The sequence below is a fragment of the Symphalangus syndactylus genome, chromosome 8, assembly GCF_028878055.3.
Source record: "Symphalangus syndactylus isolate Jambi chromosome 8, NHGRI_mSymSyn1-v2.1_pri, whole genome shotgun sequence".
Taxonomy (NCBI): Eukaryota; Metazoa; Chordata; class Mammalia; order Primates; family Hylobatidae; genus Symphalangus; species Symphalangus syndactylus.
The window spans coordinates 42,537,088-42,562,205 of NC_072430.2; the positions used below are offsets into that span (position 1 = coordinate 42,537,088).

Below are 25,118 nucleotides of genomic sequence, written 5' to 3' on the forward strand. Positions count from 1 at the left end.
GAGGCAGGAGAATCGCTTGAACCCAGGAGGCAGAGGTTGCAGTGAGCCGAAATCACAATGCATTCCAGCCTATGTAACAACAGCGAAACTGTGTCTCAAAAAAAAAAAAAAACATTAGCTGGGCATAGCGGTGTACACCTGTGGTCCCAGCTACTCAGGAGGCTGAGGTGGGAGGATCACTTGAGCCCAAGAGGTCGAGGCTGCTCCAGCCAGGGAGACAGAGTGAGACTCTGTCTCATAAAAAGGAACATCTAGAGATATTTAAAACCATAGGGCAGATTAATGAGACCATGCAGAGATTCTGATTTAATTGGTGGGCAGTCGGGCCTGGGCACAGCCAATCTTAAAAGCACCCATGTAATTGTGATGTTGAGCCGCAGGTGAGGTCTGTGTCCAGCCCACGGCTTGCTCCACACAGGCCTCAGATGAAAGCAACTCAGAAGAACAACACTCAAGCTGCTCAGGTCTGTTTGGACACATGCGGATGAAGATGCAGCTAGGGGGCATCCCCTGCCATCTTCTCACAGCCCAGAGAAAGCTGACTGGTGGGGAGGGTAGAGGAAGCTAATGAGAGCAGAGGACCCAGGGAGCACTTACTAGCACACCACTGACTCCCCAGGTAGGGTTCCACAGAAAATACAATCAAATCAGAATTTTTGGTAAATAATGAATAATTTTTAGTATGTCTCAAATATTGCATGGAGCATATACAAACTAAAAAATTATTTATTGGCCGGGCACAGTGGCTCACGCCTATAATCCCACCATTTTGGGAGGCCGAGGTGGGTGGATCAATTGAGGTCAGGAGTTCGAGACCAGCCTGACAAAAATGGTGAAACCCCGTCTCTAAAAAAAAAATTAGCCAGGCATGGTGGCACACAGCTGTAATCCCAGCTACTCGGGAGGTTGAGGCAAGAGAATCACTTGAATCTGGGAGGTGGAAGTTGCAGTGAGCCGAGATCACACCATTGCACTCCAGCCTGGGCAACAAGGGCAAAATTCCGTCTCAAAAAAAAATCTATTATTTGTTTATCTGAAATTCAAATTTAATTGGGTAGTCCCTATTTTTATTTGTCAAATGTGGCAATTCTATCCCCAAGACAAGGATCCAATGGGTTTAGCTCATTCCCATCCAGTTCAGCAGCTTCCAGACCAAAGGGACTATTCTCTGCCTCTGCCTCCTCCTCTTGCTCCTGTCTCATCCCTAGTCTGGCCTGACCAAGAGCAGGTCAGTACAGGCACCAGCTCCCTCTCACCCCGCTGACCAGCCTTTACATGAGAACACACACAGGGGTTTCTGTCACAGGACCTAGGGGGAAACACTCAGCCTTCCATTCCAAACACACTCACTTCTTCATTCAGTGAATATTTTTTGAGCACCTACTATATGCCAGGCGCTGTTCTAGCCAGAGGGATAAGCAGTGGACAAGTCAGATGAGTTCCTGCTCTCTGGGGGCCTCTGTTCCTGCATTTCAGGTTGAGGAAATGGACAATAACCCAGAAAACGACTGTTGAAATGGTGATGACAACAGTGAAAGGACGTGGCAACAGTGACTGAGACCAACTTGAGATGGGGTCTGGGAGGGCCTCACTGAGCGGGTGACATTACTTTGAGTTGAAGGACTGGCAAGAGCCAGTTACATAAACATGTAGGGAGGAGTCTTCCATCGGGTAGGGCTCCAGCACATCTGGCCGGTTGGTGGGACTTGCTGGTTGGTGGGACTCTATCCTAGCCAATTCCAAGCTACCCACATGACATGGCAATTTTAAGAAAGCTAATATTTATGTATTTATTTATTTATTTACTTTTTTGAGATAGGGTCTCACTCTCACTTTGTCACCCAGGCTGGAGTGCAGTGGCACAATCACAGCTCACTACAGCCTCGACCTCCCAGGCTCAAGTAGTCCTTCCACCTCAGCCTCCTGAGTAGCTGGTACTACAGGTGCACACCACCACACCCGGCTAATTTTCTTTGTAAAGATGGGGTTTTACCATGTTGCTCAGGCTGGTCTCAAACTCCTGGACTCAAGCCATACTCCCACCTTGGCCTCCCAAAGTGTTGGAACTACAGATGTGAGCCAACATGCTTGGCCAGAAGCTAACATTTTAAATGGTTTTGGACCTTAGAGTGTGAGGGCCAAATGGCTGTATCAAGATCCTACTCGCATGGGGTTTTTCCAGGCTATAGTCCTCAGTTTCTTCTCCCCATCCATCTTCTCCGCTCATTCACTGCAACTTTTGATTTTTAGACAGGGTCTTACTCTGTCGCCCAAGCTGTAGAGCAGTGGTACAATCTCCAGGGTTCAAGTGATCTTCCCACCTCAGCCCCCTACCTCCCAGTAAGTAGCTGGGACTACAGGAGTGCACCACCATACCCAGGTAAGCACTGAGACTTTTGAGAGGCCCTTTCGGAAATCCAGGAGAGGCAGTCTGGCTCCTTTTTGCCCCACAACACCATTGCCTCCCTGTTTCCTCTCATAAGACATTCCTGGCTGGAGAAAAACTGACTTTAAAAACCAAAGTCTTAGGCCGGATGCGGTGGCTCACACCTGTAATCCCAGCACTTTGGGAGGCCGAGGCGGGTGGATTACAACGTCAGGAGATCGAGACCATCTTGGCTAACATGGTGAAACCCCGTCTCTACTAAAAATACAAAAAAATTATCTGGGCGTGGCGGCGTGCACCTGTAGTCCCAGCTGCTGGGGAGGCTGAGGCAGGAGAATGGCGTGAATCTGGGAGGCGGAGCTTGCAGTGAGCCAAGATCGCGCCACTGCACTCCAGCCTGGATGACAGAGCAAGAGTTCGTCTCAATAAATAAATAAATAAATATAAAAACCAAAGTCTTGCCAGACAAGATGGCTCATACCTGTAATCCCAGCACTTTGGGAGGCCGAGGTGGGCAGATCACCTGAGGTCGGGAGATAAAGACCATCCTGGCTAACACGGTGAAACCCCGTCTCTACTAAAAACACAAAAAATTAGCCAGGCGCGGTGGTGTGAGCCTGTAGTCCCAGCTACTCGGGAGGCTGAGGCAGGAGAATTGCTTGAACCCAGGAGGCAGAGGTTGCAGTGAGCCGAGATTGTGCCACTGCACTCCAGCTTGGGCGACGGTGCAAGACTGTCTCAAAAACAAGCAAGACAAAGAAAACACAAGTCAAAGATACTTGGCTCCCTCCTATTTCCATGAAGATGAGCTCTGAGGATCAGTGGATCCTGCAGGCATCAGCCCCTGTCCTGGATACTGCCATGCAACTCAGTTATGCCTCCCTTGTTGTGCCCCAATTCTATTTCTTTCTTTGTGTGTGTGTGTGTTTTGTTTGTTTGGTATTAGATTCAAGGTTTTTTTGTTTGTTTGTTTGGAGACAGAGTGTTGCTCTGTCACCAGGCTGGTGTGCAGTGGCACAATCTCAGCTCACTGCAACCTCCTCCTACAAGGTTCAAGCGATTCTTCTGCCTCAGCCTCCTGAGTAGCTGGGACTACAGGCATGCACCACCAAGCCTGGCTAATTTTTGTACTTTTAGTAGAGATGGGGTTTTACCATATTGGCAGGGCTGGTCTTGAACTCCTGACCTCGTGATCTGCCTGCCTCAGCCTCCCAAAGTGCTGGGATTACAGGTATGAGCCACTTCACCCAGCTTTTTTTTTTCTCTTTTCTTTTTTCTTTTTTTTTGAGACAGCGTCTCACTCTCCCAGGCTGGAGCGCAGTGGTACAATCTCGGCTCACTACAACCTCTGCCTCCTGGGTTCAAATGATTCTCGTGCCTCAGCCTCCCAAGTAGCTGGGTTTACAGGCATGCACCACCACGCCTGGCTCATTTTTTGTATTTTTAGTAGAGACTGGGTTTCACCATGTTGGCCAGGCTGATCTCGAACTCCTGACCTCAAATGATCCGCCCACTTCAGCCTCCCAAAGTGCTGGGATTACAGGCGTGAGCCACCGCACCTGGCCTTTTTTTTCTCTTACTTTTAGACACAAGATCTCACTCTGTAACTCAGGCTAGAGTGCAGTGACTCAATCATAGCTCACTGGCAGCCTTGAACTCCTGGCCTCAAGTGATCTTCCTGCCTCAGCCTCCCAAAGCACTAAGATTGCAAGCATGTGCCATTGTGCCCCAATTTTGTTTTTGGTTTTGTTGTTGTTGTTGTTGGTTTGAGACGGAGTCTCACTCTGTTACCCAGGCTGGAGTGCAGTGGTGCAATCTCAGCCCACTGCAACCTCCGCCTCCCAGATTCAAGCGATTCTCCTGACTCAGCCTCCCGAGTAGCTGGGATTTCAGGCACCTGCCACCATATCCAGCTAATTTTTGTATTTTTAGTAGAGACGGGGTCTCACCATGTTGGCCAGGCTGGTCTCAAACTTCCGACCTCAGGTGATCCGCCTGCCTCAGCCTCCCAACGTGTTGGGATTACAGGCATGAGCTACCATGCCCGGCCCGCCCTCCCAATTCTAACTTAAGTGACAACAGATAACTCTGCCCAGTTAAGGAGCCTAGAAACTGATCTTGACTATCAATACCTGCAGTCTGCCACACTGCAGAGGCAACTGTCTGAGATCCAGCGGGGGAGGGAGGCAGGTGAAGGAAAGGGAACCGAAAGCCACTCAGCCTGGATGCTCCCCAAATACCTCCCTGACCCCACAGCCTGCACTTCTCCTCCTCCTGGCCCTGGGGGCTGCAGTATGGAGTGGGGTGAGGCATTGGCGAGGACCCCCTGTGGCCTTCCTGTCCTCTGCCAACCCAGTGGTCTCCGCCGGCAGAGGGTCATACATGAGCAGCTGCTTGCCCAGTCTCCTTCTGGCTGCCCTCCTATCTCTGTTCCCCCAGCTCTCTGCCTAGCAGGGAAGACCTCCTAGAGTTAAGTGGATTTCATGCTATTTTCAAAGTCATTTTTCATGGAAATTTTTTTTTAACAGAGTCTCATTCTGTTGCCCAGGCTGGAGTGCAGTGGCGCGACCTCAGCTCACTGCAACCTCCGCCTCCTGAGTTCAAGCGATTCTCCTGCCTCAGCCTCCAGAGTAGCTGGGATTACAGATGCCCGCTATCACACCTGGCTGATTTTTGTATTTTCAGTAGAGACGGGGTTTCGCCATATTGGCCAGGCTGGTCTCGAACTCCTGACCTTGTGATCCACCCGCCTCAGCTTCCCAAAGTGCTGGGATTACAGGCGAGAGCCACCGCTCCCGGCCACATGGAAAAATTTTTATACCATTAAACCTACTTTCTGCTGCTTCTTATCTAAAACCTTCCCTCCTCCTCTTCCATGAGATAAACTAGCAATGGGAACACTTATGAATCCACTACTGACACCCTACAGGTAACCTGGGTGTCACTGGCTGGGGTTGGGGAGAAGCAATCACACTAGAAGGTTCTGGTGAGATATCAGGCCAATAAAAGCGGACAGCCGCGGGGCAGGAGCAGGCTCCCCTGCACACACTCTCAGGGCTTTGCTTCTCAGCCTTCCAGCCCCATCCTGACAACTGCCTGGTGGCACGAGCCCTGTCCCTTAGCTTCCCATCCTCCTGTGACAGCCACCAAACTGGAATGAGTCTTTTACAACCAGTGACTAGGGTCACCTGAGGGGCAACTGAGGCATTTCCCAGAGACTCCCAGGCAGCTGACACTCAAAGAGCTGGCTCATTCTCGGAAAATAGGCCACAAGGTACCAGACACAGATCAGCCAGCATAGGCTTCCTGTGAGCCTGCTGCACTTTTTGCCCATTCCATATGGAAGCCTCTATCACACTGTGTCACACCACAGCTGCTGCAAACTGAGGCCTTTGTGAGGACAACAGTTGAATACAAACGGCTCTGTCTCCTCAGCTCACAGCACAGAGCTCAGCCTCTTAGAGGCTGCTAGATAGGAACCTATTACATCTGCCAGATCCCTTGTGAGCAGGGCCGACACAGCCCTTGGCCAAGACTTGTCCAGTAGCCTCAGGTGTGACCTGGCATGAAAGCTGTGCTCAGGGGAAAGGATGGGACAGGGATGGACTGGACCAATGGAATTCTCTTTCCTGCGATTATCCAGCAGTGTGCAACCTTGTGAAACCCGCCATGTTTCTAGGGTCCTGCTGGGATGGAGGTATGGGAGAGAGAACGTTCTAGCATGCCTCTCAGCTTTCTGGACAGTTTAACTAAGAACCTGATGCTGCAGAAACTGGGGTGAAAAATACTCAGAGAAGTGTGTCCAAGGGGAATGCGGGGATGAGCCCAGATTGGCAGCCAGTGAGAATGAAGCAATGGTGGGACATCCAGGAGCAGCGGTTGGGATATGAGATGGATGCTCAGGACCCAGAAGCCACCAGCAATGCCCTGAGGCCTGAGTGCTGGACTCCAGAGAAACATTTGGGGAGCAGCTTATGTTGATCTCCACCAAAATCCTCTTCCTCCAGGGGATAAATGTGGAGATAATTTTTAATTATTCAATGTTTCACTGAATTTTTTTTTGGGGGGGTGAAGCTTTTATATTTAAGATTGTTAAATCTTAACATCAACTGAGGTCAGGAGTTCAAGACCAGCCTGACCAACATGGTGAAAACCCATCTCTACTAAAAATACAAAATTAGCCAGGCGTGGTGGCACACACCTGTAATCCCAGCTACTCAGGAGGCTGAAACAGGAGAATTGCTTGAACCCAGGAGGCGGAGGTTGGAGTGAGCCAAGGTTGCTCCACTGCACTCCAGCCTGGGCAACAATGGCAAAACTCCATCTCAAAAAATATATATATATATTGTTAGAAGCACTTGTTACATTACAATTGCACAGAATGTTGGAAGAAGATGCAAAGTTAACTTCACATTTTTTTCTTCCTTTATTCACACATTGTTCATTTCACTGGACTTTCTACACTGCATCAGAGACAGAAAATGGTGAAGAAAAATACAAATAAGTTCAACAGATGTTGATTTCAAAAATCAGCATGAAGTATTCTTAGCAAATATGGTCACCACTTGGTATCCCTGCCTTTCTAAGCAGATTAGAAAGGAAACAGCTTTTCTACACAAGAATAATTTTTCCATACTTATGAAACCTTTTCCAAATCAATAAATATTGATATACCATTTTTTATCTTAATTTCTTCCAACAGAAGCTAAAATTTCTGCCTGTGAGTTCAGGGCTCAGTGCTAGCCTCTGGCAAAAACACCTTTCAGTCCTGGGACAGGAGTGTCTTTAACCTAGAGGGTAACCTTGAACAACAGTATCCATGGATATTGACTTCCTCCTAGAAAACAGGAATCAGACTCCCAGGGGTTCTCAAACTGGGCTCATCTAACACTATGTGCAGGGTACTATCCTATAGGCATTACTGTAATCCCATCTTACAGATGGAAAAAGTGAGGCACAGCAAGGTTATGTAACTCATCCGTGTGCATATACTACCTCTCCAATGTCTAAGTTTGGAGTCAGCGGGTGTGAATGGGGCCCCGGAATCCACGCTCCTGAGAAGTTCCCACGGAGACTGTGATCCAGGTGGTTCTTAGACCCCACTGTGAGATACTCCTCCAGGCATCAGAGGATTTGCTCTGGTTTGAGAGTTCAGGCAAAAGAGGAAACAGGAGAATCCAGAACCCCAATAAGGGTAGTTCTCAGGAAGTTGCTACCACCCTCTGATGGCCAAAGCAGTAAGACAGGTGCCGCTTGCCGATTGGGAACCCAGACACTTTGTCTGTTGCTGCACCTGATTGCCATCTGCTGGCTATATGTGGCTATTGCAGGCCAGATGGGCCCATCCCCAGTCCAACCGCTCCATCAAATGTTAAATGGTTACACTGGAGGTGGGGCTTCAGTGAAGACTCCAGGGCTGTCCAGAGCCTCAACAATGCCACTTGTAGGAGGGAGAAAAGCATGCAGGAGAAAAGGTCAGTCTGAATGAGGGGTTGGTGGGGAGAAATAAGCCGGAGAGGAAAGTAGGGGCCAGAATCAGGTGGGCCTCAATACAGTTATGATTTTGCACTGAGGGCAATGGGAAATCCAGCAGTGAGTCAGACTTTTGGTAGGATCATCCCGGCCTGTCAGGAAGAACTAGGATAGTTTGAGTGGAGGCAGAGTCAGTTTGAAAACTATTCCAGTATCAAAGATGAGGAACAGATGCTGGTATAGATTAGGGGGTAGCTGTGGGGATGCAGAAAAATGGTCCACAAGAAATATGAAGGGGGATTATGTTCGATAAAACCAAATCCCAAAGGAAAACAGCAGGAAAGGGATAGAGACCCCATTTCACTCATTCCTTCTTTCAACACATTTTAGCACCTACGGTGCCAGGAACAAATCCACCTGCTGGGAACACAGTGGTGTGAGCAAGTCAGGGAAAAGCCCAGATTTTCATGGAGCTTACATTCTGCTGGGGAGGTGGGCAATAATCAAATAAACAAACAACAGAAACATCAGATGGGAGTAAACACCATGAGAATGAAAAGGTTGGTGTGATGGTGACCCTCAGAGATCTGAACGGTAAGAAGTCTGCCATGTGAATATGACAGGAAAAAGCATTCTGGACCATAGCAGCAAACGCAGGGGCCTTTAGAGCAGAAACAAGTGTTCAAGACCAGAGGCAGCTGGTATGGCTGTAGCGCGGTGGGTTAGGGCCAGCATGGAGCAAGAGGCAGAGAGTCAGGGGCAGATTATCTGGGCTTTGTAAAGAAGCACAAGGAATTCTAGGAGTAAAGGGAAGCCACGGACACATTTTAGGCAGGAAAGTGAAAATCCAATTTCATAAACTCTCTCGCTACTCTATGGAGAACGGGTTGTATAGGGGCCAGGCATGGTGGCTCACGTCTATAATCCCAGCACTTTGAGGCTGAGGCAGGCAGATCTCTTGAGGTCAGGAGTTCGAGACCAGCCTGGCCAACATAGTGAAACCCTGTCTCTACTAAAAAGACTAAAGTTAGCCAGGCATGGTGGCACATGCCTATAATACCACCTACACAGGTGGCTGATGCATGAGAATTGCTTGAACTCAGGAGGTGGAGGATGCAGTGAACTGAGATTGTGCCACTGCATTCCACCCTAGGTGAGAGACTCTGACTCAAAAAAATAAATAAATAAAAATAATGGGTTGCAGCACTTTGGGAGGCTGAGGCGGGTGAATCATGAGATCAGGAGTTCAAGACTAGCCTGGCCAAGATGGTGAAACCCCATCTCTACCAAAAATTTGCCAGGCATCGTGGCAGGTGCCTGTAATCCCAGCTACTTGGGAGGCTGAGGCAGAGAATTGCTTGAACCTGGGAGGTGGAGGTTGCAGTGAGCCGAGATCACGTCACTGCACTCCAGCCTAGGCAACAGAGTGAGACTCAGTCTCAAAAAATCATAAAAATAATGGGTTGTACAGGGCTATAGGGGCAAGAGTGGAGGCACAGAAGCAGGGAGATGGGGTAGGAAGCTGTGATGTGGGCCAGGAGAGACAATGGCAGCAGAGTGGAGAGAGAGTTCTGGGTATCATTTGGAGACAGCGTCAATAGGACTTGCTGATGGATTGGATGTGGGGTGAATAAAAAGCAGAGGCAAGAATGACTCCCCAGGAGCACAAGGATGCCAGCCACTGCAGGAAACCTTGACAGAAGGAAAAGGGCCTAAGGGAACTTCTTCCCTAATGATTCCTCCCTCACCAAACAGGCAAAGGCCTGGGCTTAAAGCTCCCATTACATCCCTGCTGCTGCTCATTACAGCAGGCTGCCCTCACCCTTGTCCCACCAGACAGAGGAAGCATGCAAATTAGCCACTTTAAGGCTGTGTCCTTATCTGTGACTGGGCCTACCTGCCTGAGCACATTGCAAGGACTAAATAGAATGCCTGGCACAGACTTGACTCCAGGTGCCGGCCTGGCCTCCATGGCCCAGGGCCAGCCTCACAGTGGGCCCCTGTCGAGCCAACCTGTGGTGGCAGCAGCCCGTTCCCCACCTGGGAATGCCAGGTTTCTCCCATGGGAGGGAGGGCATTTCCAGGTAGCCAGAGCCCCCACCCTTCAGCTGGAAAAGCACCCAAGGTCACTTCTAGATCCAATTCAGAGTCCCCAGAATAATTCTTTTCACCCCCCAAGCCCTAGACCTGAGTGTGTCCCATCAAGAGAGAGAGAAGGTCACTCTTGTCCCCTTAAACCAAAGGGGAACATGGGAATGGGCAATCACATCCTGGCAAAACAAATACCAGAGACCAAGCACTGTAGGCACTGCATCACTTTATTTCTTTGGTTTTCAAACTTTACTCTCGAACAAGGCAAATTCAGTCTGCCACCTGACTGGCCGCTTTGTGATCCCTCACTGAAGATGGGCCTCTAGCTCCGAGGAGACGCTCAGCAGAAAGGTGGAGTCCCCAACAGACAGCCAGGCTGGCCAAGGACTACAGGGTCCCAGAAGGTGGATGAAGCACCCACAAGCAAAGACTGGGCCATAACCCCCAAACAGAGCCTGCATCTCCTCACAGCCTTGCCCCACCTGGTACCACACTCCTTGCAGGGGAAAGGCCAGCCCCTCAGTGATCTCCGGTGCCTCAATGCCATCCCTTAGAGGCCAGCTGTGGTTCTTCCTATACATCCCTGCTGCTGCTCATGCTGACCTGGCACCTTCTCCCTTGGGGATGCCAGGCACAAGCTGCTAATCAGTTCCACATTTGATTTTTTTTTTTTTCTAAGAGATGGGGTCTCACTACATTGCCCAAGCTGGTCTCTAACTCCTAGCCTCAAGTGATCCTCCTGCCTTGGCCTCACAAAGTGCTAGGATTACAGGCATAAGCCACCACACCTGGCCCCCATATTCGAGCCTAATGTTCCTTTGGGAAACAACTGAGTAAAGAGGATGCCAACCCCCAAAAGAAACTGAAGATAACGTTCTGCCCAGTGGGACCGATGATCATGCTATAATGCTCCTTTTGTCCCCAGGAAAAGCTGAAAGCAGCTCTAGCTAACCAACCCCCCTCTAAACCCCCTGACATACATACAGCTTCCAACTCCAGCAAGGGGGCCAGCCAACCCACTCAAATCAAAACCAAAAACTAAATCATAACAGTAAAAATATGACCAGCAAACAACCAAAGAGGATATCTCTGGTCCCACAGCTTCCTACGGGAGACCAGATGGCTGATTTCTGGCATTCTCTGTCCTGGAGCCAGAAAATAACACAAATATACCCTTGGACTTAGGGTAGACACTGTGGGACCCAGAGCAAAGGACATCCTGGCCAAGCCTGGGGTCAGCTCAGGTCCCTGACCCTCTCCAAACTGGTCCCCCTTCCTCCCAGCCCCTTTTGTACCTCCCTGTCAGCCATCTACCAGGGTGAGGCCGTCATAGAGGGCTCGCTTCCACATGTAGTATGTGGAGCGGGCAGTGAGGGGAAAGAGGGCGCTGAACTCCTTGTAGGAGGGGAAGCTCTTGGACTGGAAGCGCTTCTGCAAGAACAGCTTGGCCTGGGCCTTGAACTTCGTGGTAGCGATCATGTCCATCACCAGCATCCGGCCATCCCTGCCACCCGCTGCTGCCACCACAGGTTGGCTCAGCAGGGGCCCACTGTGGGGCTGGCCCTGGGCTGTGGACCCCTCTTGCAGGGCCCCCTCTCTGGAAGGCCCTCCCTCTACATCTTCTGAAGAAGCCCCCACAGGTGGAGCCATCACAGCTGTCACATCCCTGCCAGCCTCCTTCTCCTCCTTCTCCTCAGCCTCCTGCCCCCCAAGGCCCAAAGTGGGGGCCGGCACCTGGAGTTTGGACAGGCCTCTGGGCCAACCCCGAGCAAGACTCTTCCAGACCCAAAAGGCAGAAGGTGACAGGCTGGGGTAGCGAAGGCGGAAGCGGCAGAAAGGGAGATGCCCACTCAGCACCTGCCTGCGGGCAGCCCTGCGCAGACGCCTCTGCCAACGGGACAGGGGCATCCTTAGTGGCAGGAGCTCCCGGGGGGCGGGAGTCTCCTCACCCGTGGCTTTCCCTGCCCCTTCTTCCACCTCACTCTTCCAAGGAATTACAGCCCCTTCCCCAACAGATGCTGGCTGGGGTGTCCCGGCAGCAGAGAGGGCTGGTGCCGGCTTGAAGCTGGGGTTCCTCCGGAGGGCCTTTCGCCGCCAGTTATAATAGGTGGACCGTGAGATGCCAGGGAACCTGCGTTTGAAGCAGCGATAGGGTACCAGTGTGTTCAGGGAGATGCAATGCTCCAGGTACAACTTGGCCCGCTGCATTAAGACCATTCCAGGGCTTGACACCGCCAGTGCGGAGCACTCCAGCTCCTCCTCAGCCACCTGCTCCTCCGGCAGCTTCTCTAGCTCCTCTATGCCCAGCACCTCCTTGGGGGGCAGGGCCGGGCAGGTGCCAGAGCCCAGCAGCTCATGCTTCCAGGCATAGTAGGTTGAGCGGGAGATCTCGGGGAACCGCTGGAGGAACTGCTGAAGAGGCACGACGCCCCCCCGGTGGAAGGTGTCCTGCAGGAAGTGCTTGGCGGAGAAGCGGGCAGCAACCTTCTGCCGGTGCTCCTGGGACTGCCGCCGCCAGCGGTAGAAGGTGCTCTTGGTGACGCTGTAGCGCTCACAGAGGTGAGAGTAGCTGAGGCCAGGTTCACGGTTGAGCAGCTCCAGGGTCTTGGCTGGCGATGACAGTGGGGCCAGGGCTGGAAGAGCTGGGGCCACACCAGGGGCACCTTCAGCCTCCACCTCTTCCAGCCCCACCACAGGGGCAAAGTACTGGTGGCGGAAGAAGTGGCTGGTGAGGGGCTGGCCAGCCCACATGATGTGCAGCGTGGAAGGCACGTGGTCGCAGCGGCGGGGCCGGATGACACGGTTGAAGTAGGGCCGGATCTTGAGGTTACGCATGGGGTAGATGGAGTAGATGTTCCGCTGGAGGACAGAGGCGAGAGCATACAAGTGCCACACGTTGGAGAAGCTGCTGGGGAAACAGGAGGCCTTGACGTCAGCATCGAAGATGGCCTCCAGCGTGGCGGGGGGCAAGCTGGTCATCTCAGGGGACTCCTCAGAGCACAGGGAGTAGCGCACGGCCTGCAGCATCACTTTGGAGTCGATCATGCCCTGGAGGTAGTAGTGTCGGTGCAGCAGCATCTCTACCACCGTGCGGGCCCGCAGCTCCAGGCTGAGTCCTGCGTCACCCCACAGCAGCATGCTGGCCGCCTCGAACAGCAGGCTGCCCTCCCCCTTGCACACCAGCGGCAGCATGTTCCGTGGAGCATCCTCCGGATACAGGCTCAGGGCCACCGAGTCCACTTCCAGCACCTGGAGGTCAGGGCCTCCCTCCCGGCAGGTGGGGAGAGTGAAGGAAGACAGGACCTGCTTGGCCTCCAGGGCAGCACCTACGAGACCCTCCAGGCCTTCACACTCCACTGCCTCCTGCAGCTCCTGCAGCACCTTCTGCACCAGCTGGTTCCGAGAAGTCATCCTGCCAGGGAAAAAGATAAAGGGGCAGTAGTCAGGTCGAAGTGCCCAGACGATGACTAGCAAAGATGCCTTGTCCACTCCTGCACTTTCTCCCAAAAGGTAATGTCTATCTGCTCCCATCCTCCCAGAACAGACGGGATTAGTTCATCACTGAATGGTACTGAGGAAAAGTGTGGTCTCTGGAACTTGGCTTTGAATCCTGGCTCTGACATAAGCTTGGTCACCTTGAATCACTTAACCTCTCTATGCTTCTGTTCATTTTCTATAAAATGGGAATGGTGTTTTAAAATCTGCTTTATAGGCCAGGCACGGTGGCTCATGCTAGATTACACCTGTAATCCTAGCACTTTGGGAGGCCGAGGCAGGTGAATCACTAGAGGTCAGGAGTTCGAGACCAGCCTGGCCAACATGGTGAAACCCCATCTCTACTAAAAACACAAAAATTTGCCAGGCATAGTGGCAGGAGCCTGTAATCCCAACTACTCTGGAGGCTAGGGCAGAAGAATCACTTAAACCCAGGAGGCAGAGGTTGCAGTGAGCTGAGATAGAGCTACTGCACTCCAGCCTGGGCAACAAAGTGAGACTGTCTCCAAAAGGGAAAAAAAAAATTAATAAAATATGCTTGAGTTGTTCTGGGCATAAATGAGACAATAAAGAGATGTCAGCTGGGTGTGGTGGCTCATGCCTGTAATCTTAGCACTTTGGGAGGCTGAGGTGGGTGGACTGCTTGAGTCCAAGAGTTCGAGACCAGCCTGAGCAACATGGCAAAACCCCATCTCTACAAAAAATACAAAAATTAGCTGGGCACGGTGGCATGTGCCTATAGTCCCGGCTACTTGGGAGGCTGAGATAGGAGGATCATCTGACCCTGGGAACCTGAGGCTGCAGTGAGTGAGCAATGCTTGCACCACTGCACTCCAGCCTGGGTGACAGGAGTGAGACTCTATCTCAAAAAAAAAAAAAAAAATAGAGGCCAGGTGCGGTGGCTCAGGCACTTTGGGAGGCTGAGGCAGGCAGATCACTTAAGGACAGGAGTTTGCGGCCAGCCTGGCCAACATGATGAAACCCCATTGCTACTAAAAATACAAAAAAAAAGTTAGCCAGGCATGGTGGAACGCGCCTGTAATGTCAGCTACTCAGGAGGCTGAGGCACGGGAATCACTTGAACTTGGGAGGTGGAGGCCACAGTGAGTAGAGATCATGCCACTGTGCTCCAGCATGGGTGACAGACCGAGACTCTGTCTCAAATAAATAAATATAAATGATGCTATTTTTTTTTTTTTAAAGAAAACCGTTATCCTTAAGTACATGTCTTTTTCAATACTGGGTGTAATCAAATGGGGCATACTTATAACACGCTTGCTGCAACCCGAGATATGATGAATGTCTCTACTGGATGATTGTTCTGCTTTTCTGATAAATTAGCTCCCTTTAGCATGAGATACAATTTTTACTTGAAAGAAAGTCTAATAGACACTGGTCATTCAGATTTGAATGTATTTGGCAGATATTTTCTCAAAAATGAATGAAGTGAGCCTGTCATTTCAAGGGAAACAACTATTTGCTGCCAATAAAAACTTATGAGCTTCCATCTGAAAATTCCAATTTTTCTGATGAGATCAGTGGTGACAAATTTTTTTTTTGAGACTGAGTCTCATTCTGTCACCCAGGCTAGAGTGCAGTGGCGCAATCTCGACTGGCTGCAACTTCTACCTCCTGGGTTCAAGCGATTTGCCTGCCTCAGCCACCCGAGTAGCTGGGATTACAGGCGCACACCACCATGCCCAGCTAATTTTTGTATTTTTAGTAGAGACGGGGTTTCACCATGTTGGCCAGGCTGGTCTCAAACTCCTGACCTCAAATGATCTGCCCGCCTCACCTTCCCAAAGTGCTGAGATTACAGGCGTGAGCCATCACGCCCAGCCCTAATAAATATAATTTTTTATGCCGTATAATGAATTGTCAATTGTTTCCACTAAAGATCTACATCACTCAGTGAACATTTTCCAAATAGCCAATGGGTGCTGTTACAAAGTCATGCACTTGTAGAAGAATCATTCAAAGTATAAAAGAAACCCATGGGGCTGAGTGCGGTGGCTGACGCCTGTAATCCCAGCACTTTGGGAGGCCAACATGGGTGGATCACGAGCTCAGGAGATCGAAACAATCCTGGCCAACGTGGTGAAACCCCGTCTCTACTAAAAATATAAAAATTAGCTGGGAGTGGCAGCGCATGCCTGTAGTCCCGGCTACTCAGGAGGTTGAGGCAGGAGAATTGCTTGAACCCGGGAGGCAGAGGCTGCAGTGAGCCAAGATCGCACCACTGCACTCCAGCCTGGGGACAGAGTGAGACTCCATCTCAAAAAAAAAAAAAAAAAGACCCATGGATTTTAATATAACAGGGTACAAAAAGTTCATGGACATGGTTTCAAATTCCACATTATAACTAAGCTTTGAGAAGCTATTACTTGTAAAGTTTTGGTATAATATCAAAAAAATCCACTGAAAAAGTGATCAAAATACTCCTCCTTTTTCCATCTATATATCTAGATGAAGTTAGATTTTCTTCAGATGCTTCCATCAAAACAACATATCAAAACAGATTGAATATAGAAACAGATATGAGAAACTACCCATCTTCTTTTAAACCAAATACTATGGAGATACAGAAAAATGTAAAATGTAAAAATGTAGAATAATGTGCTCTCGGACATTATTTAACATTTTTCCAAGTCTCCATAGTATCTGATTTCAAAGAAGATAGGCCGAGGCAGGCAGATCACTTGAGGTCGGGAGTTCAAGACCAGCCTAACATGGTGAAACTCTGTCTCTACTAAAAATACAAAAATCCATCCTGGCTAGCACAGTGAAACCCCGTCTCTACTAAAAATACAAAAAATTAGCCGGGCACGGTGGCGGGCGCCTCTAGTCCCAGCTACTCGGGAGGCTGAGGCAGGAGAATGGCGTGAACCTGGGAGGTGGAGCTTGCAGTGAGCCGAGATCACGCCACTGGGTGACAGAGCGAGACTCCATCTCAAAAAAAAAAAAAAAAAGGTAGTTTTTTTTGCTCTGGAAATGTCACTTTTCATAAAAATGATTATTTGTTACTGTATAACAGTCTTTTTAAAATTTATTTCTCAGTTTTAATTGTGTATACAATATACATTGGTAGATATAACCTATATAAACAAAAGGTTTTCAGGATCTGCAGACCGTACAGGAGTCCTGAAACCAAAAAGTTTGAGAAGTGCTGCCCCAGAACAAAAACAGCCTTTCAAAGGGGCGGCAACAACCTATTCACTGAACAAAGATCTAATAACTACGATTTACTGAGCATTTACTATTTGCCATGCACTGTCCTAATCCTGACACTAATACTTTAAGTACTACCATTATCCCCAATTTACAGGTGAGGAAACTGAGGCAATTGAAGTTAACCTAATTTGCCCAAAGTCACAATACAAGTTAGTTGAAACCAAACACTTTTTTTCTTTTTTTTTGAGACAGAATCTCACTCTATCACCCAGGCTGGGATACAGTGGCTCATTCTTTGCTCACTACGACCTCCGCCCCCAGGGTTCAAGCGATTCTCCTGCCTCAGCCTTCTGAGTAACTAGAACTGTAGGCACATGCCACCACGCCCAGCTTATTTTGTAGAGATGGGATTTCACCATGTCCGCCAGGGTGGTCTCATGGTCTCAAACTCCTGACCTCAGGTGATCCACCCACCTTGGCCTCCCAAAGTGCTGGGATCACAGGCGTGAGCCACCATGCCTGGCCCCAAATGCTCTTTAGGGTCCGTAATTCATCTCCTGTTTAAACCATTAACCACCTTTTAACACAAAACTAATCATCTCGATTACTGGTATGTTTTTATTGTTCAGTTGCAAAGCAGAGTGGTTTTCCTTCATAGACACTTTTTACGTTAGGAGAAGCACCATTATCCTTTCTGGTTTCTCAGATCATGTTCTCAAATTAAACTTGTTCTCAGAGTTCAATGAATTGCTTTAGATGAGCCTTAGGTTTAAAAACGGTGTTTGGGTATATACATTTTTCAGCTCATCAAACTGTACGCTTAAGGCCAGGTGTGGTGGCACACGCCTATAATCCCGGCACTTTGGGAGGCTGAGGCAGGAAGATCACTTGAGCATAGTTCGAGGTTACAGTGAGCTATGATCACGCCACTGGACTTCAGCCTGAGCAACAGAGGAGACTGTCCCCAAAAAGCAAAACAAAACAAAAAAGCTACATTTGAAAAGAGTGGATGAATGCACATTGTAATTTAGTAAAAATTTTTTAAAAAATTAAAAGTAGGGCTGGGGCGCAGTGGCTCACGCCTGTAATCCCAGCCCTTTGGGAGGCCGAGGCAGGTGGATCACAAGATCAGGAGTTCAAGACCAGCCTGGCCAAGATGGTGAAACCCCGTCTCTACTAAAAATACAAAAATTAGCCGGGCGCAGTGGCAGGTGCCTGTTATCCCAGCTACTCAGGAGGCCGAGGCAGAAGAATTGGCTGAACCTGGGCAGCAGAGGTTGCAGTGAGCCAAGATCACCCACTGCACTCCAGCCTGGGTGACAGAGTGAGACTCCGTCTCAAAAAAAAAAAATAAAAAATAAAAAATAAAAATTAAAAGTACTGAGGCTGGGCGTGGTGGTGGCTCAGGCCTGTAATCCCAGCACTTTGGGAGGACGAGGCAGGCGGATCACGAGGTCAAGAGATCAAGACCATCCTGGACAACATGTTGAAACCCTGTGTCTACTAAAAATACAAAAAAAAAAAAATTAGCTGGGCATGGTGGCCCGTGCCTGTAGTCCCAGCTACTCAGGAGGCTGAGGCAGGAGAATCACTTGAACCCAAGAGACGGAGGTTGCAGTGAGCCAAGATGGCAACACTGTACTCTAGCCTGGCAACAGAGCGAGACTCCGTCTCAAAAAAAAAGTACTGAGGGAACACCCACCAGAATTTTACTTGATAACCAAAGAAGGAACGTCGTTTAAAAATTGGTAATCAGCCCAAGTGTGGTGGCTCATGCCTGTAATCCCAGAACTTTGGGAGGCTGAAGTGGGTGGATAGCTTGAGCCCTAGGAGTTAGAGACCAGCCTGGACAACATAACAACCCCATCTCTACGAAAAAAAAAAAAATTAGCCTGGCATAGTAGCTTGTGCCTGTAGTCCCAGCTACTCAGGAGGCTGAGGTGGATAACCTGAGCCTCAGGAGACTGAGATTACACCACTGCACTCCAGCCCGAGTGTCAGAGTGAGACTGTCTTAAAAAAAAAAAAAAAGACACCTGGTAATCAGAATCACCTTTGGATAAAATTTCTAGGCTGTAGATTTCTTTAAAATGTGTATATTATAACAAATCTGGTATAACTTCTCACCATACTTCTATTTGTACCATATCATTTAACTCTAGAAGTTGGCTTTTATTAATCTGTCAACTTTTATACCTTTTATATTTACTTTAAAAAGAAAACCATTACTTTTCTTTGGATTCAGGAGATAAACCATATCAGTCCTTAGTAAAGACAGCACTTACATTATACAATTTTTAAAAAAGGAACCCTGAAGAACAAACTGTGTCCACACAGACAAGCTTTTTCATTTTGGCAGACAATGATGTCAACAAGCAAGACGTTGGGTTTTTGTTTTTCTTGCATGATGTCACTTGTTGAATGCTATTTTACAACTGCATACAAATGAGTGCTCTGCTAGATACTTTGTAAACAAAATTAGGAAAATAGCTACCATTTACTGACTGCTTCCTATGTGCATTTTACTAGGTAATTCAACCAAAATCTCAGAAAAAACAAGAGGGAACAATATATTGAAGCTGTGTGGATGATTTTTTATACCCTTACACGCAATTAGCAATTTCCTGAGCAGAGCATGATGTTCCCTGAAGTGTTAACAAGTATCTGCCAGCTTTTCACCCTCAAGCATTTGGAGTTCAGGCTTTTCAGAGGTAATTTTGTTTATATGTGGTTCTCACCTTCCTTCCATGTGAACTACAATTCCATCACACCTATACTATCTACAGGATCCCTAGTCCGAGTTCACACCTGGAGGCTCCGGGTTTACATTAAGTAGCTTTCCCAAGACCACACAGCTTTTAAAAGCTACACAGTCTAAGCAGCCTGACTCTCAAGCTCGCCTTCTAAGCACTATAATTCCATCATCTAAAATTCTCATTATCTAATGGATCCAGAAACTTACGGATTTTTAGGACTTAAAGACAAACCTGGCCATTTTACAGATAAGGAAATCGAGGTCCAGAAAGGTAAAGTCGACTTGCCTGAATTCATGCAGCAGTGTCCAGATACCTTCCAACACAATGTCCAGATATGCCACACTTCCTCTTGCACAGTCCCCACCTGTCCCCACCCTCCTCGTCCCACCCTATCTACTCTTCCCAGGCCCAGTTCCACCCGGCTCCACCCAATTTCATTCCTTTCTCTTCCCCAAAGGGGTAGGAGGTACAAGTATGTGATACCCCACTTCTGGCTTCCTCAAAAGCTTAAGGAAAAGTAGCTCCACACTCACTCCCAACCCACAGATGGATTCGCCCACCAGAGAATAGGGCCATGTGGAAAGGGTAGGGGCTGCACGGGGAAGCCTATCACTCTTAAGTAGATAATTGATGATGGGGTTCAGGTGCAACAGTCTTTTTGGCAATGGCTCTCTTCCTAGAAGTGCAATGCAAAGCAGACAGGCCGGTTGCCAGGTGCATTCAGGGAAGGAGGTGCAAAAAGTGATAGCTAATCTATGGACTTTGCCCAGCTGGCCTGCCCTGGCCCCCACAACTCTTGGAAGCGATCTGAAAAGGTATGAAACCAAGGAGGCAAGGCACACTTGGATTGCACAGGCTCTCCCCTCCTCTTGCCTGAGATTAGAAGGGCGGGGTAAAGGCAGAACATCCAGAGGCATCCAGCCAGGATCTTAGCTCCAGTAAAGCCAAGGAATGAATGAATGGCCACAGGCTACTCTGCAGGGCACTCACAGCCTCGCCTTCACCAAGATCAGCCTCCCCGCTCTCCCATTCTTTATTTCAAGCATATGGGGTCTCAGAACCCAGGTCTGGCCTCTTGTCCCCTGTGTCTTAAGAGTGAGCCAGGAATCTGGGTGGGCCAAGGGATGGAGGGGCAAGAGATCTGCTGTTATGAGCCTGGCCTGGTCTTTAGAACAAAATCCTTCCCCACCAGCCTCATCCTGGGCTCTAGCTTATCATGGATCCCGTGTTCTCAGCCCTCCCTTTTCTTCCTCTCCATCCCAAAGCAGGCGCTGTGTTCTCTATAGTCAACCCGCGCATGGGCCACCAGGTCTCAGTAAGGCTGTGGGTTTGATTCTCCCCTGGATGGCTGGCTCCTCACCCGGCCTTGCTCCGTGCCTCTCTGCCCTGCCCTCCCTGCCCTGGCTACACCAGCCCGACTGCACAGGCTGCACCCTGCCAGGGCCTAAGGGAGCGCCAGCCATCTTTGCTCCCTCCCCGGTGGCCCTGGAGGCCCAGCCGGGCAAGGGCAGCTGCCAGGGTTGGCTGGTGGCAGCCAAGCCTTTGGGCTGCGACTTCCCAAGGAAATTCCCACCACCAAGGGTAGTGGCTGCACCTTGGGTCACAGGGGTGGGCCTGAAGCCACCAAGTCAATCCAGCCCAGTTCAGTTGCTCTACTGGACCACGTGTTTGGAAGGGAGGGAGAGTGCAGCCCACAAGGGGAAGCAGCACAGGCTCCTGGTTGCCCCTTAAGGTGCCAGGAGGCAATGAGTGGCAAAAGAGGGAGCTGGCAGGTCCGGGGCTCCAGGGATAAGGGATCCAACCTGAGAAGCTCCGGGAACCTGGGGAGGGACCGAGGCCAGACCATTGTGTAGGGTGGGGAAGGGAGATAGGCAGACGGGTGGGGGTGGGGACAGGGCTGGAGGTGGAGGTGGGGGTGGGGAGAAAGAGAACTTGAAACAATGCGTCCTCTCCCTCTACATACACACCCAGACACACACACACCACAGCATCTTCATGGGGTCACTCCTTGACCTGGGCCCAGTAGGGTCCCGAAATCATCCCTGACCCCGCTGGAGCCTCCAAACTGTACGGGGCACCCCCACCTTTCCTAGTTTTGAGGAAACTCGCTGTTTTACTGACCTGGAGGGTGACCCAGAGCCCTGGGGGCATCCACTTCTCGCTCCACCTTCCAGCCTGGGACATTTAAGTCACCCTGTGGGGAAAGGCCTTCTCAGGCAGCGTCCCCAGCCGAGCTCGTCTCACTCCAGAACCAGTTTCATATCTGTAGAGGACCATTGAGCATGGACCGTCTACAGCCAACTGGCCGGTGGGGAAGCGGCTTAAGCCACTCCCCCCAGGAAATCGCCCACCCTCAAGTGCTCTGTACCAAGATGAAAGAAGTGCAAATTCGGGGGTCACTTCCAATGGTAAAGTGATAGCAGCTATTGTCATCCACTCTCCCCAGCTGGGGGTGTTAAAGCGCCCTGACCCAGCTCTGAAACAAACCCCAAACTGCCCAGAGAAAAGTTGAAAGAAAGTTGAAAGATTTCCAAAGAGTTTGGGGGGAGGGGAGGAGAAGGTTCAGATCGAAAGACCTAGGGGAAGAAAGTCTGTGGCCAGGCTTGCAGAGGAGGTGGAAGAGAGCAAAGCTGAGACCCAGAAACTAGCTATGGATGATAGCTTAAGAGAAATACCTTGAGGCTCTCTGAACCCTCAAAATGCATCTCTTCGTGAGGCAGCTCTCACCAACCCCGGTCCTGTAAGACAGGCAGAACCAGGCCGACTGGAGAGCTACTCACTGCCCCATCGTGGTGCAGGCTCCCTTCCCATCCAGGAAGGCCCCACTTTCTCTAAAGGCTGCATCTCCACCATTCTCTGAGCATCCCCCAGGCTTGGGGCTCAACACCTCTCATTCCCAAAGCAAGCCTGGGCCAGAGCTGCATCTATTAGGAGCCAGGGGGCCTATCCCAGGGCACCTAACTTACTGAGCCCCACTGAAAGGTGGGGGCACGCAGTACCTGCAGCTTCGGTCCCTCCCCCACGGCTCACCTAGGGCCCAGGGGCCTCAAATAATCCCAGGAGGAACCAGTCCAGCCCCTGCTGATGGGGGAGGTGAAGGCCTCAGGAATACAGCCTTGGTGGCAGCTTCCCCCCAAGGGGCTTTTCAGCCTGGCTTTAACCCTTTGGAGTGCTGTAGCTAACTGCTTTTTCCCAATTCCACCCACCGCTCCTCCGTGCTGTCTTTCCCCTGACAACCACTGTAAAATGCCCTCAAGCATCCATTATGCTCCAGCTCCACTATTACCATTTTCTCCTCTCTCAATCACAGCTCCACACTTATCACCAAAAGCAAAAATCCGTCACTAAACACCCTTTCCCAGGGGCACTGGAAGAAGAGTCGCCACACTTGAACTCAAGTCCAGCTCCTGCATCTTAATCACACCCGCCCCACCCACCATGAATGGCAGTGGCCTGAGGCTGTGGCTTAGCGGGTGTCTTGGACTTGGGTTTGAATGCCAATCCTGCCCCTTACTAGAATGTGGCCTTGGGCAAATTGCTTAACCCCTCCCAGCCTGACTTTGTGGTTAATGGGATATAACATCTACCCCAGAGAGTCATTGGGTAAATTCCACGAGATGATAAAATTTAAAACATTTAGAACTCTGCTTGGTACAAAGAAAGTGTATTCCAGTTCTCAGCCTTTCCAGTTAATTTGAAATTATTTTTAAATTCTTAATATAAATTTGCTGTATTTTTTAAGTTTTGGAGAATAGTGGTTATCTCATAGGAGATGGAATTACGAAATACCTTTTCTTTCCACACTATGTTTTTTCTGTGCTGTTTGACATTTTATAAAAAACGTCTGCATTACTTGCTATCATTTTAAAAAGCAATGAAGATAATTTAAAAATTTTTAAAAGGCTAATGGAATTTTTCGAAGTGTTTTTAAAAAAGAAAGTAGCGAAAAAACAAAAAGGTTTGTTGGCTTTTCCGTTACAAAAGTAAGAGTGTTATTTATAGAATAATTGGGAAATTTTTTGAAAGTAAAGTAAAAGGAAGAAAAATTACCTATAATCCTATTATATAAAGACAGCTATTGTTAACATCTCAGTATATTTTGTTCTAATCCAGTTCTTTTTTCTTAGAATTACACAAGTTAAGCGTTCTCTTTACAAAAGATTGAAATAATACAGAATACAATGGCCAGGCGTGGTAGTGCATGCCTATAGTCCCAGCTGCTCGGAAGGCTGGGGCCAGAGGATTGCTTGAGTCCAGAAGGTAGAAGCTGCAGTGAGCTATGATGGCACCGTTGCACCACTACACTCCAGCCTGGCTGACAGAGTGAGATCCTGTCTCAAAAAAAGAAAAAAAAAGAGTAGGTAAGCAAGTCCTTTTTCCATACCCAACACATTCCCCTCACTATACCTGCCAGTCCTTTTGCTGTGCATTTTCATCTTTTTTTTCTTTTCTTTTCTTTTCTTTTTTTGACACACGGTTTCACTCTGCTGCCGCTGGGGTGAGATGGTGGGTTCATAGCTCATTGCAGCCTCAAACTCTGAGCTCAAGTGATCCTGCCACCTCAGCCTCCTGAGGAGCTGGAACAACAGGCACATGCCATCACACCCAGATTATATATATTTTTATAGAAACAGGGTCTCCCTATGTTGCCCAGACTGCTCTCGAACTCCTGGGCTCAAATCCTCTTGCCTTAGCCTCCCAAGGTGCTAGGATTACAGGTGCAAGCCACCGTGCCCAGCCCATCTTTTTATGTGCATATATACGTGTTTATTTTTCTAGTTTCTCTATGGGTATTTTCTTTGCTTTTCTTTTTTCTTTTTTTTTTTTTTTTTTTTTTTTTGGAGATGGAGTCTTGCTCTTGTTGCCCAGGCTGGAATGCAGTGGCACAATCTCGGCTCACCTCAACCTCCAACTCCCAGGTTCAAGCAATTCTCCTGCCTCAGCCTCCCGAGTAGCTGGGATTACAGGCCCCTGCCACTACGCCCAGCTAATTTTTGTATTTTTAGTAGAGACAGGGTTTCGCCATGTTGGCCAGGGTGGTCTCGAACTCCTGACCACAGGTGATCCACACGCTTTGGCCTCGCAAAGTGCTGGGATTACAGGTGTGATCGACCGTGCCTGGCCAAGGATATTTTTGTTTTATGTTAAGCAATTTTAAAAACATTTTTGACTAAATAATGATAGGCAGGGTGCAGACTGGGTATTTCACCAACATGGTGAAACCTTGTCTCTACTAGAAATATAAAAATTAGCTGGGCATGGTGGCGGGTGCCCATAATCCCAGCTACTCGGGAGGCTGAGGCAGGAGAATTGCTTGTACCTGGGAGACAGAGGTTGCAGTGAGCTGAGATTGTGCCACTGCACTCCAGCCTGGGAGACAGAGTGAAACTCCATCTCAAAAAAAAAAAAAAAAAAAAAAATAGGCAGGGTACAGTGGCTTATGTCTGTAATCCCAGCACTTTGGGAGGCCAAGGCAGAAGGATCAGTTGAGCCCAGGAGTTCGAGACCAGCCTGGGCAAACACACCAAGCTCCCATCTCTACAAAAATTTAAAAATTAGCCAGGCATGGTTGTATGCACCTGTGATCCTAGTTACTCAGAGGCTGAGGCAGGAGGATCAATAAACCCAGGAGGTGAAGGCTGCAGTGAGCCAAGATTGTGCCACTGCACTTCAGCTTGAGCAACAGAGCAAGACTCTGTCTCAAAAAAATAAATGAAAAATAAAAATAAAAATTTTACAAAAAGATCA

At 49.2% G+C, this 25,118-nt stretch overlaps 1 protein-coding gene across 1 annotated transcript; it reads right to left on the reverse strand.

Moving 5' to 3' along the window:
* Nucleotides 1-10,158: 10,158 nt before the first annotated feature.
* VRTN (vertebrae development associated) lies at nt 10,159-21,673 on the reverse strand. The gene is made up of 2 exons (XM_055288818.1): nt 21,492-21,673; nt 10,159-13,361 (listed from the first exon to the last, which is right to left on the reverse strand). Exon 2 carries the CDS (start codon nt 13,358-13,360, stop codon nt 11,252-11,254), a length of 2,109 nt encoding a protein of 702 aa, XP_055144793.1. The 5' UTR covers nt 13,361; nt 21,492-21,673; the 3' UTR covers nt 10,159-11,251.
* Nucleotides 21,674-25,118: the final 3,445 nt, after the last annotated feature.

Bases quoted from the DNA above. Each gene is read 5' to 3' on its own strand.
- VRTN (XM_055288818.1), bottom strand. From the start codon at position 13,360: ATGACTTCTCGGAACCAGCTGGTGCAGAAGGTGCTGCAGGAGCTGCAG.